This window comes from Eretmochelys imbricata, chromosome 4, assembly GCF_965152235.1.
Source record: "Eretmochelys imbricata isolate rEreImb1 chromosome 4, rEreImb1.hap1, whole genome shotgun sequence".
Classification (NCBI taxonomy): domain Eukaryota; kingdom Metazoa; phylum Chordata; order Testudines; family Cheloniidae; genus Eretmochelys; species Eretmochelys imbricata.
The window spans coordinates 88,322,790-88,335,401 of NC_135575.1; the positions used below are offsets into that span (position 1 = coordinate 88,322,790).

Below are 12,612 nucleotides of genomic sequence, written 5' to 3' on the forward strand. Positions count from 1 at the left end.
ACCGGCTCTAGGCACCAGCAAAGCAAGCACGTGCTTGGGGTGGCACATTTCTAGGGGTGGCATTCTGGCTATCCTTTTTTTCCCCCTGGCTCCGCTCAGTCAACCAATGAGCCCCTGTGTGGGCCGGGGCGGCGGGCTCAGTGTGGGGGGTCCTGGCCCGGGGGCGGTCCCTGCCCTGGCCCCCCACCGTCGGGGGAGCGGGGCGATGCAGCTCCTCCCCCCCTCCCACCCCTGCTGCACGTGTCACAAGTGGCGGAGAAGACGGAGCCAAGCGGACAGGAGCCCGGGATCGGGGCAGGACCCGCGGCTGGTAAGGGACCCGCTGCCCCGGGCGGCTCGGTGCTGGGCTAGTGCTCCGGTCCGCCACCCTACCCACAGCTGATCCGCCTCACAGCCACTCTGTCGGTTACTGTCCCCTCTGCAGGGGTGGGGCCGGGTCTGAGATCGGGCTGGGAGTCCACAGGCGGGATGTACATCCCCAATCACCTCATTCCAAACACTGCTATAGCATTACGCATTCTTTTAACATTACCAGTATCAGTGGCTTCTGGTGAGCGCAGTTTCTCAAAACTGAAATTACTAAAAAATTATTTGAGGTCCACCATGTCCCAGAAGCATTTATCAGGACTTGCATTAATTTCAGTTGAAAGTCCACTGCAACAAATTTAAATTTCACTGAATTATTAAAAGACTACGCAAATATAAAAACCCGAAAAATTAAGTTCATATAAATTCTTTTAATTTAATGAGAAACTGGGCACACAGGAAGACACTAACATTTTTCATTACAGTGTGTAGTTGAACCCAAATTGTTTGTAGTTGTGATTTTGTTAAAATTAAATGAGTACACTAGTAGGAAATTGTTTTATTTCACTAACTACAAATTCTCTGTTTTCATTTCTTAAATATTTTAAACAGTCAAAACAAAACAAAACAAAACAAAAACATTGCAAACTGCAAACATGAGTAAAAGCCAAAAAAAAAGGGGGGGAAGCAGCCAACATTTTTTTTGCTTGGGGCAGCAAAAAACCTAGACCTGGCCCGGCTGGGGATTACAGTGGACGAGAAGCTGGACATGAGTCAACAGTGTGCCCTTGTTGCCAAGAAGGCTAACGGCATATTGGGCTGCATTAGTAGGAGCACTGCCAGCAGATCAAAGGAAGTGATTATTCCCCTCTGTTCGTCACTGGTGAGGCGACATCTGGAGTATTGCGTCCAGTTTTGTGCCCTCCCCCCCCATCACTACAGAAAGGATGTGAACAAACTGGAGAGAGTCCAGCAGAGGGCAACAAAAATGATTAGGGGCTGGGGCACATGACTTACGAGGAGAGTCTGAGGGAACTGGGTTTATTTAGTCTGTAGAAGAGAAGAGCGTGAGGGGGGATTTGATAGCAGCCTTCAATTACCTGAAGGAGGGGGGTTCAAATAGGATGGAGCTAGGCTGTTCTCAGTGGTGGCAGATGACAGAACAAGAAGCAATGGTCTCAAGTTGCAGTGGGGGAGGTCTAGGTTGGATATTAGGGAAAAACTATTTCACTCGGAGGGTGGTGAAGCACTGGAATGGGTTACCTAGGGAAGTGGTGGAATCCCCAACCTTGGAGGTTTTTAAGGCCCGGCTTGACAAACCCCTGGCTGTGATGATTTAGTTGAGGTTGGTCCTGCTTTGAGCAGGGGGTTGGACTAGATGACCACCTGAGGTCTCTTCCAACCCTAATCTTCTATGATTCTATGATCTAAAATCGCTGATGTCAATGGGAGTCTTCTACAGTGAGTACAAAATATGTATGTTACATTCTATGTTGATAGACAGAGACATCTCTCCACAGTCCTATATTTTTCAAATGCTCTAGCAACTTCAGTAATTTCCAATACCCATTCAGAATGAATCCACAAGCTGAGCTCAGCAGTGTTCAACTCCACTGACCTATTGGGAGTGGGCTGTAGAACTACATAGTTTCACTCATTCTTCTCAGAAAGATACCAGAGAGTCAGGATGGGCAACTTCTCCTCTTGCTGAAGAGACCTCTTTTGTGGAGTCTGACAAGAACAAATCTTTTCTAACCTCCTTTTCAGTCTACACAATAGCACTTGAAGAGGCTGTAAGAGACAGTGCAGACTCCAGTGTTACCTAGCTTTATGTCACTTTTTCAGCACAAATGTCCATGGTATCATCCATTTGTTAAGAGTGTCTGTGAGAGATAAGGATATGGATGAAAGCTAGCAAGCTCAAGCTTAAACGAAACAAGACAGATGTGATTCTAGTGAGTAGTGGGAAATACTCTGAGAAGCTAACCAAGGATATTCGATTTGTATCAGTGATTTGCATGTTAGCTGAGGGGGTTACGCAAATGTTCATGGAAGAATTAAACAAATGCAGAAATTAGATGCTGGTAAGTTTTAATTATTGCAGTCTACAGATGTCAGTGTAACGCACCTTTAATGATGTGCTTAATTGCCTACTGGACAGGTTCACATTAAAAAGGCTTCTAAAGAATACTAATCTTAAAATATTGTTCATCTTGCTCATTGTTAATTTTGCTCATGTAAGTACAACAGGTGTAAAGACAATCTGTCCCCAGCTTTGCTGCACTTCAAGCTAATCCATCTGACTGGAGTTACCCTCAGTGTGGGAGAATCCTCAGGTGACATAAGACTGGTAAAGCAGCTCCTATGCTTCCCTCATTACTGTCCCTGTTGTGATTTGCATGGCTTGAGATAGAGGTGTTACTGGGGAGCTGCTACAAGTGGCCAATCCTTGGGGCCATGACCAGCCTGGCCCAATGTACAGCAACCTCCTTCACACTGTAGCTGGGCACAGAAATGCCAGTTTGGAGGATCTGGCCTTTAGACTCTCTTTTAAATTATCAATACAAAGACATATACACATTCTGTTTATTCAATTTTTTCAATGACTAGATAATGAAATAAGCTTTTTATTTTTATTATAATTTAGATACCTGCATACATTCATTTTTGATGGAATAGAGATATTGCTAGTCTTTCACAATGATTGTGCAATATCTAAAGATAAAGACTGAGATTAATGTATGCAATTGTTTTAGCTGCCTGAAACACCACTGTTTTCAATGCAATACGTTAAAAAGAATCTTTAGCAAAGGCAATATTGCTGACCATGACCTTCTGTAAAAATAAACTTGGCTACCATATGTTTTAAAGCAAGTTAAGGGCCTGAACCAGCAAAGTCTTGGATACCTCATGAGAGATGCTGAGTGCGCTCTACTCTCATTAAAGTCATCACCTCACAGGATCAAGCCCTAAATGAAAAATGGTTCTTAATTTTTCAGTTATATAGAAATCAGGGTTTTTTTAAGTTAATATTAGATAAATATCCTAACACCAAGGATATAGTGATAGGACTTGATCTTCCAAATCTTGCAAAAGAGAATGCTAGCTGACTAGAAATGACAACTTCAAGTAATGCCACTGTATTCAGCCACATTAATTTCATATGACAGCTTTCCATAAACACTGTTTTTAAAAGAACTATTTTAAAAAGAAAAGAAAGAAGATCCACAACAATGGGGAAAACACTAAAATACAAAAGGAAATAAATAAAATGGCAATTTGTTCATGGACCAGACAGAGGTTTTATTATACCTCTGCAAGATCCGAAAAGAGAGCTTGGCTTGTGCTACGTCTCAATGTATCCCAATAGCTTCTGGGGACAAGGTCCTTTCCATCTGTCTTAAGTACCTGTAGAAGTTTCAAGAAGTACAACTGTTTGAAAACCACAAAACAATCATAAAGAACAACAGCTTATGCACTTTAAAATCTTTTCTAACTAATCTTCAAAAAGAAGAAAACTGCATGAGTTTACCTTTGTTTTTGGTTTTTTTTCCGTGCACAAAGAAAAGTATTATATCACACTCCTTGTAAACCCAAGGCATTTTCAAAAGGGTAACAGTATCGATATCTATTTCCTTATTAGTCACAGTGTGGGCTTTACAAAACATAAGCGATTAATGCACAATAAATTAACTAGATTAAAAAAATAGTCAGAATTAATCAGAGTTTTAATTGCACTGCTAAACAATAATAAAATACCAATTTAAATTTATTATATATATTTTTTGATGTTTTTCTACATTTTCAAATATATTGATGTCAATTACAACACAGAATACCAAGTGTACCGTGCTCACTTTATATTATTTTTAATACAAATATTTGCACAGTAAAAACAATTTTAAAAGTATTTTTCAATTCACATCATGCAAGTACTGTACTGCAACTTCTTTATAGTGAAAGTGCAACTTACAAATGTAGAATTATTTTTGTCACATAACTGCACTCAAAAACAAAACAATGTAAAATTTTAGAGCCTACAAGTCCACTCAGTCCTATTTCTTGTTCAGCCAATCACCAAGACAAACAAGTGGTTTACATTTACAGGAGATAATGCTACCTGCTTCTTATTTACAATGTCACCAAAGTGAGAACAGGCATTCGCATGGCACTGTTGTAGCTAGTGTTGCAAGGTATTTACATGCTAGATATGCTAAACATTTGTATGCCCCTTCATGCTTCTCGACTTGTAGAATATGCCTTTAAAAATCTTTTTTACAGTGCAAATATTTGTAATAAAAAATAGTAATATAAACTGAGCACTGTACACTTTGTATTCTGTGTTGTAATTGAAATCAATATATTTGAAAATGTAGAAAAAATCCACAAATATTTATAATACATTTAAATTGGTATTCTATTATTGTTTAGCAGTGCAATTAAAACTGTGATTAATTGAGACTATCTTTTTTAATCTCACGATTATTTGCGATTATTTTTTTAATCGTTTGACAGCCCTACTATAAACAGAAACATTCTGGAGTATATGTAAAATGAAAATGTATTGGCAAGCTTGTATTATTAGTAATTTCATAATTTTGTCAACATATTACTATATAAATAGATTAGGTTGCTTGTGATAGGAAGCTTGTTTTCTGATTTATCAAAGCATGACATGCACCAATAGCACTATCTAAATAGTTACAAATAATTTAATTCCAACAAAAGATCCATCCTAATAGTGTTAAGGAAAATAAGAATCAGGTCCACAGAGACTAAGTTCTAATTGCAGGATATACAGCAAGGAAACCGGATTGTGGGTGTCCACTGATCAAATTTACCATGTGCTCTATTTGACAGAACTGTAAGCCATATCTTTTTGCCATGGAGGTGCTCTGCAACAATTTTAGAGGCCTGAGACACTTACATCTCTTACATTTTGCCCCACTTCCCCACTTTACAACTACCCTTGGAGGTCGAACATGACAGCTTCCATCTTTCTGGCTAAGGAGAACTAGATAAGGTGATCTTGAAGGCAGCCAAAGCTTCTTCTAACTTGGCTACTGTTCTGTTGCCCTTTCCCCCGTGCCCTTTCCCCCATTAGTCTAGGCCTGATTCCCTACCTTCAGTGCTCCCAACTCCTGTCAGTCTGGCAGAAGAGACAAAGACTGGGAACTGAATTCAATCTTCCAATTACAAGTGGGAAAAATATCCTTACTTTTGTTTTTTAAAATCAGCATAAATTGTTGCTATTAAAGGTCTCATACGGTCATAAACTACAGAAATACAATGTGCTATATGCCATCATGTGCCAGCAATGCCCCTCTGCCATGTACATTGGCCAAACCGGACAGTCTCTACGCAAAAGAATAAATGGACATAAATCAGATGTCAAGAATTATAACATTCAAAAACCAGTTGGAGAACACTTCAATCTCCCTGGTCACTCAATTACAGACCTAAAAGTCGCAATACTCCAACAAAAAAACTTAAAAAAAAGCCTCCAATGAGAAACTACAGAAATGGAATTAATTTGCAAACTGGACACCATTAAACTAGGCTTGAATAAAGACTGGGAGTGGATGGGTCATTACACAAAGAAAAACCTTTTCCCCATGCTAATTTTTCCCTACTGTTATTCACACCTTCTCAACTGTTAGAAATGGGCCATCCTGATTATCAATACAAAAGTTTTTTTTCTCCTGCTGACAAGAACCCACCTTAATTGATTCGTCTTGTTATAGTTGGTATGGCAACACCCATTTTTCATGCTCTGTGTATATATATCTTCCTACTGTATTTTCCACTGCATGCATCTGACGAAGTCGGTTTTAGCCCATGAAAGCTTATGCCCAAATAAATTTGTTAGTCTCTAAGGTGCCACAAGTACTCCTCGTTCTTTTTGTGCCCCATTGTACATTTTGCAGAATCCCGTGGGATTCCTTTTAGGATTTTTAGTATATCTATAAAGCCACATAGATGTTGTGAGGAGTATTCTGCAGGCTTATTTTTGATTTTCCACACATTTAACGTCATATGTACTGAGGAAATTTAGACAGTTGAAAATTTAGAAAGGAGACCTGACAATTATATTTTAGGAAAAATCTCTCTTGAAATAGTATTCCCTATATTCTGTTAGCACAATATTTTCTCAGCTAACATATGCAGCCTTCACGGCACTCATGTTCCCAATTTTAGCAAGTAGTAAAGTATGGTTACATGACTGAAGACATCATTTAAGTATGTCTTATCAGTGTAATCCACTTAATGCTCATGGGGCTGTCAAGGTTCCTCCCCCACTCTGAACTCTAGGGTACAGATGTGGGGACCTGCATGAAAACCTCCTAAGCTTACTTTTACCAGTTCTAAGACTCCATAAGCTGGTAAAAGTAAGCTTAGAAGGTTTTCATGCAGGTCCCCACATCTGTACCCTAGAGTTCAGAGTGGGGGAGGAACCTTGACATGGTGGCAGTGGTGGGATTAGGGGTCTGGAGGGTTCTTTGGGAGGTAGGTGGGGCCTTGGGTAGCCCCCGGTAATAGGGTGTGGTCTGGGGTTGTCCCTTCTGGTCTCTGCTCCAACTGCGACCAGTTTTCTTCTTCTCTGCCACCTCCACCCATCTGGCTCCAATCTCTCCTGCCTCGATTACAGTTTTGGGCTTCCCATCTAGGATGTATCTTTCTATTTCCTCAGGAACACCCTCTAAGAATTGTTCCATTTGCATTAGGAAGGGCAAATTTACTGGAGAATCAACACTTGCTCCTGATATCCAGGCATCCCAATGTTTCACAATGTGGTAGGCATGTCGGGTAAATGACACGTCTGGTTTCCACCTTAGGGCTCTGAACCTCCGATGAGACTGCTCGGGTGTTATCTCCATTCTGACTCTCGCCTTGGATTTAAACAGTTCATACTTGTTCATGTGTTCTTTAGGCATTTCAGCTGCCACCTCAGCTAAGGGTCCACTGAGTTGCGGCCTCAGCTCTACCATGTATTGGTCAGTAGAGATGTTGTACCCAAGGCAGGCACTTTCGAAGTTTTTTAGGAAGGCCTCAGTATCATCGCCTGCCTTGTAGGTGGGGAACTTTCTGGGATGTGGAGTGGTACGTGGAGAAGGATTGCTAGGGTTTGTTGGTATATTCTGCTGAGCCTTTACCTTCTCCATCTCCAGTGCATGCTTCCTCTCTTTTTCCCTCTCCTCCTCCTTCAGCCGCATGAGTTCTATCTGTCTTTCATGTTCCCTTTGTTTTTCCTCAGTCTGAAATCTGGCTAATTCCAGCGTTTGTCGAGCCGTGGATTTTGTCATCCTAACCTCTCTGTTTTTAACTAACTTTACACCCAAGGTTTAGAAATAAACAAACAAAACTTGGCTGTAAAATTTTGCTGTGCTGGAATAGAATACCTATTCTCTGATAGTGATTGTCAGCCTACAGAAAAAGACAATCCCCTTGTCTCTGCTCTGGCCCCAAATCAAAGCAAAAAACCTCCAACTACTTGGAAACCTGCTTACCAGCAGCCCAAAGGAAAATAAAATTCCTTTTCAAACTTGTGTTCCTTGTAAAAAAATCAAAATCCTAAAAAAAAAAAAAAAGCCCCTGCCACTTTTGTCTCCAGGCAAATGGGTAGAACACACCCCCATTTACTTTTAGAAAAAAAAAACTGGTTTACCAAGACTGTGAATTTCCCTGCAGGAGGTTAAATACCCTGCCTCCAGGCAAAGAAACCTGCAATTCACAAAGATAATCCCCTTTTGTCTCTGCTTGGCCCCAAAGCAGAGAAAAACAAGCTGCTTTCAGTTTCAGCTGCTTTCTGGACCTCCTTTCCAGCAGCCCCAAAGGAAAAAAAATTTCCTTTCTAAAATCTGTATTTCTGGTTCAAAAAAATCTCAAATTGATCTCAAAATGATTTCAGGTTAATCCCACCACTTTGCCACCATGTCAAGGTTCCTCCCCAACTCTGAACTCTAGGGTACAGATGTGGGGACCTGCATGAAAACCTCCTAAGCTTACTTTTACCAGCTTAGGTTAAAACTTCCCCAAGGTACAAATTAATTTTATTATAAAAAAATTTATATAAAATTATATTATATGACAAGAAATTTTTAGCCAATAGAACATTATCCCTTTTGTTGATTTGGACCATATATTAAAAAAATAAAATACTGTTCCCACACCGTACAATCTCTGTAATTACCAAAGTCTTACATAGGTCTGAAGATAGTCTATCACTCAACTTTGGAAAAAATCTCTTGTCTGAAGTATGGAATCTCATTCTGGGGAGCTTCCAGAAAGATCCATAAGAGAGTACCCAATATTAAATACCATATATTGGACCTCCACAAACCAAAATTAATTTTCCACAATTTTTAATATGCTGCAGGTAACAACTGTATACTATTCTGACCAGTATGAGGTTAGGTGCATTATAATATATTTTGCAGCTAACATTCATAAAAAGTCTGAATAAAAGATAAAAACTTAATACAATTAGTATGCCTAACCTTTTCATTTCAAATTTAATGTCATGTTATAAAGCTCTTTATCTAAATAGAGATAAACTGGTTTTGATCCAACTGCTGATGCATCATGTTGATTATGTATATTTTAATCTATGAAACTTCATATTTTTAAAAAAATTAACTAAAGTTAGACAAGAATATCTCTTCTTAAACCATAAAATATTGACAAAATATGCCAAATAAGTAAAAAAAAATTTCAACATGAAACCACTGCCTCAAGAAGTTACATATACTTTTGACTGCCTCATCCTTTATTTAGATACACATATTATTACATAATTATTAATTGAATAACCTGTCTTATTGGTGATGTACTTCATTTATCTGACAAAAACTGATTTATTATTGATGAAGTTAGTATTTCTGAAGCATGCACATTTTATTTTTCTACATGTTACTTTTATAATAATCCTCAATAATAAGATTGCATTCAGCTAGTCAAAACCCACATGCAAATCATGCTGTACTAGTCTTCATACACATTAACAGCATGCACCAGCTTAGCTCCAGAGAAATATCATGAGTAATATGAAAAGACATAAATAATCAAATTACTCAGACCCATTTATAGATGCATCTTATGTAAGATGTAGCCTTCAGAGCTTGATACTATGAAGTTGTGAGTACACTCAACTGCCCCAGATTTCAATGGGAGCTGAGGGTGCTCAGGACCTCATAGTTTGGTCTTTCAATGATAGAAATATAAAGTGTTCATTATTCCAATTCCAGGTCCACATTCATAGCATGCTAATAGATCTAATTCACCATTCACCCATTTATTTTATTTAAAACAATTTAAAACCCCTACTGTGCTGACTTATTTTTCTAAATGTGAGTATAAAAATAGATTTTTTTACTAGAGTCAGAAAATTATTATAAATTTAGAAATGCTTAAAGCTAAGTTTTGTTAAACTATAAAAGGAAGGAAATATAGAGATATGAAGCACTGAGTCTTTCATGCTTACATAGGGAATGATCCAAAGCACACTAAAGTCAAAAGAAAGGCTTCAGTAGACTTCAAGTCAAGACTATAGTGCATACTTTTTGCCTTACTAACATCTTATTGAACAGGTATGTATTTAACATGTCTGTGCTGCCTTACCTGGGCACAATTGTATGAAACACACAGTGACAGAGTTAAAATGTAGGCATGATCAGGAACAGTACTATGTAAAAATGGCACTGCATATGTGTTCAGCTCAGGGATAAAAAGGTTCTTACCATTTTTTATTCTTGTTAATGCTGCACAGCTACAAAAGTCATGGGAAACAGAACTGTATACACAACTTCAAATCCTAGCCCCTTTTCTATAAATGCAGTCACAAACTCCATCCATCCTAATTATCATGCTAATCTGGCTCAAAAGAATGAATTCCTCCCCATATGACCATGAAGATTGAGGCTTGGGTTCTTCCCTGGCTTTTTTATGCTAGGGAGACAGGAAAGACTATTTAAAGGAGTCTAAATCTGCTCTGCTCTGAAAGGGCATTCAGCCAAGGTCAAAGGACAGAGTTCATCAATCTGAAAATTCCTTCCACCCTCTGCCCAAACAGTAATCAAGTGTAATAAAGTCTGTCCTCATCTTGGGCTATGGGCTTCCTCTCTACCAACAGCCCCTGTTCTCATCCTACTCTGAAGTAGTTTTGTTTTATTTTATGCACAAACAGTGCAAGAAAAAAATGGTTGAGACCTTCTCTTCCTCTGTGCTGTGTTAGGATAAGATGCTGGGAAACTGACCGAACCCAAGGAATATGGTTATTACTGAAGGCTCTACCGTTATGTCCCATAAAAGGGGATGGAATTTTTATTACTAATTGTTGTTGTGGGACTTTATTTACATGGGGTCACCACCCCACCCAGAGCAGGTCTACAACTCCCTAATACACACCTGCTCTTTTTCTCCTTTTTACCTATCCAGAGGCATCCATCTGTCCTCTGGATGGGCCAGTCTGTTACTCTATGCCTGTAGCAAGTATGTGCAGCCTTCTATGGCCGTGAAGATAGAGTATACTTTTGACTTAACAAGACCCTATACTAGCAAAATTCATTTACTTGATAAAGAGCCAATTGTTATAACAAATGATTCCATCTCACTGGTGAAAACTATATACACAGAAAAATTTTGAGTACATACACTGTTAGTAGAAGTATGATATCCATAGAGTTGAAGGCGCTGACATACAGCAAAAATGGTGAAGTGAAGTACCACATTTCAGAATGAAACCAAAAAGAAAGAGAAAGAAGACAACAGAATAGGTTAAGACAGGCAAGTCTTTATCTTACACGTTACTAGAAATGTTGGTATGTTTTTTCAAATGGTGGCGAGCAAACGGTTCTTTTTTTACATCTTGTTTTTAAGACTCTTAAAACAGAAAAAAGTATAGGTTTATCATTACAACCATGATAAATTTAAGTTACAAGAATTATGCTATTCTACCCCCCTATTTTATCTCTGTAACATTCTCAAAAGTTTTCCTTCTAGGATGAAGTTTCTTTTGCTTAGACTTGGTCTAAACATGTCAACAAAATTAACTGAGCAATTAAATTTTGTTGCCAATGTGAAAAAAGTTGTGTCCCTTAGGATGAACAAATATTCTTTTCTGTGCTTGGGTTATTCAAAAATGTGGTAGCTCCTAAAATTCAAGTTTCTTGTGGTTTGGGGGCCAAGTTCTGGGAAGAGAGCACACAGACAGCCCCAGATAAATTTGCTTTTACGTTATGCTTTTAAAATTCAAATAAATAAATAAAAGGATTTTGCTGTACACAAAACAGTTCTTGAGCTGAGGGCTAGAATCTACAGCCCCAAGTAGCCATAATGGTAGCCATAGGGATAAGAAGCAGATATATCCAAGTGGTACCTATATTGTGGGGTTTTGGCCAATCGATTTGCACAGTGCATGAATCCACCCGTTTTTCAAAGGAGGATTGGCAGAGACCTATCACTGAGACACATGGGGATTGCAGGGACACCTGGGGATTGCAGGGAGACGGGATGGCTGAGTGGGGGTGCAGGCACAAATGGGGACAGTGGCAGATGTGCCTGACTGAGAGAGGCTAGGGGTTAACCAGGGGGAGGCTCCATGACATATTTCTCCCAATCACGCCCAGGCTCCTTCCCAGCAATTACTTCCCCTGACTCCACAAAGCTTTTGCACTGCTTCTGATGGATGCGGGAAATACTGTGTTTCTTTTCCTGAATATTTTTTGTTGTCTATATTGTTACATACATACTTGCCCACATGCGTTTTGAAATAAATTACTAAACTAATTGAAACCGGTGTGATTATATTGTGTTATTTTGACAAATAAAATATGCAGAATTTTGCAGAATTTTAAAATGTTGTGGATAGATTTTTTATTTTTTTGACGCAGAATTCCTCCAGGAGTACCTATTATTCTCCACTCAATAAACAGGCTTAGAATCAAATCAACCCTTTATATTGTTAGGAGTTATGTGATTCACTATGGTACCTGGTGTTGCCCAGAAATCTCAAAAGTGATTAGTAACAGTAAATAAATATTCTTAACTAATAAATATAACCACACTTTTGAGCTACATAAAATAATCCAAGAACCACAAACCTACAGCTATTCTAATTTTACTTACCAACATTATACGTTTCTCTTCATCTCCTTTTCTTTCTCTCTTCTCATTTTTCTTTCTAAATATCTCTTGAAGCTGCAAAACAAGCCAAGTTTATCTTCCGATCCAGGAACAGAGCTACTATGTACATAACAAACAATGCAGAATTGCCCCTGCCTGTCAATGTCTACATACGCAATGCTGTAT

General features: G+C 38.8%; 1 protein-coding gene across 1 annotated transcript in view; it reads right to left on the reverse strand.

Moving 5' to 3' along the window:
* The window catches only part of MICU3 (mitochondrial calcium uptake 3), a 149,293-nt gene that overhangs the window by 35,719 nt on the left and 100,962 nt on the right, over nt 1-12,612 (reverse strand). Inside the window, exons 7-9 of the mRNA XM_077814568.1 lie at nt 12,430-12,501; nt 10,957-10,995; nt 3,619-3,714 (exon numbers count right to left, since the gene is read on the reverse strand). Of these exons, the coding sequence (XP_077670694.1) occupies nt 3,619-3,714; nt 10,957-10,995; nt 12,430-12,501 (207 nt within the window). The remainder of the gene's footprint in view (nt 1-3,618; nt 3,715-10,956; nt 10,996-12,429; nt 12,502-12,612) is intronic.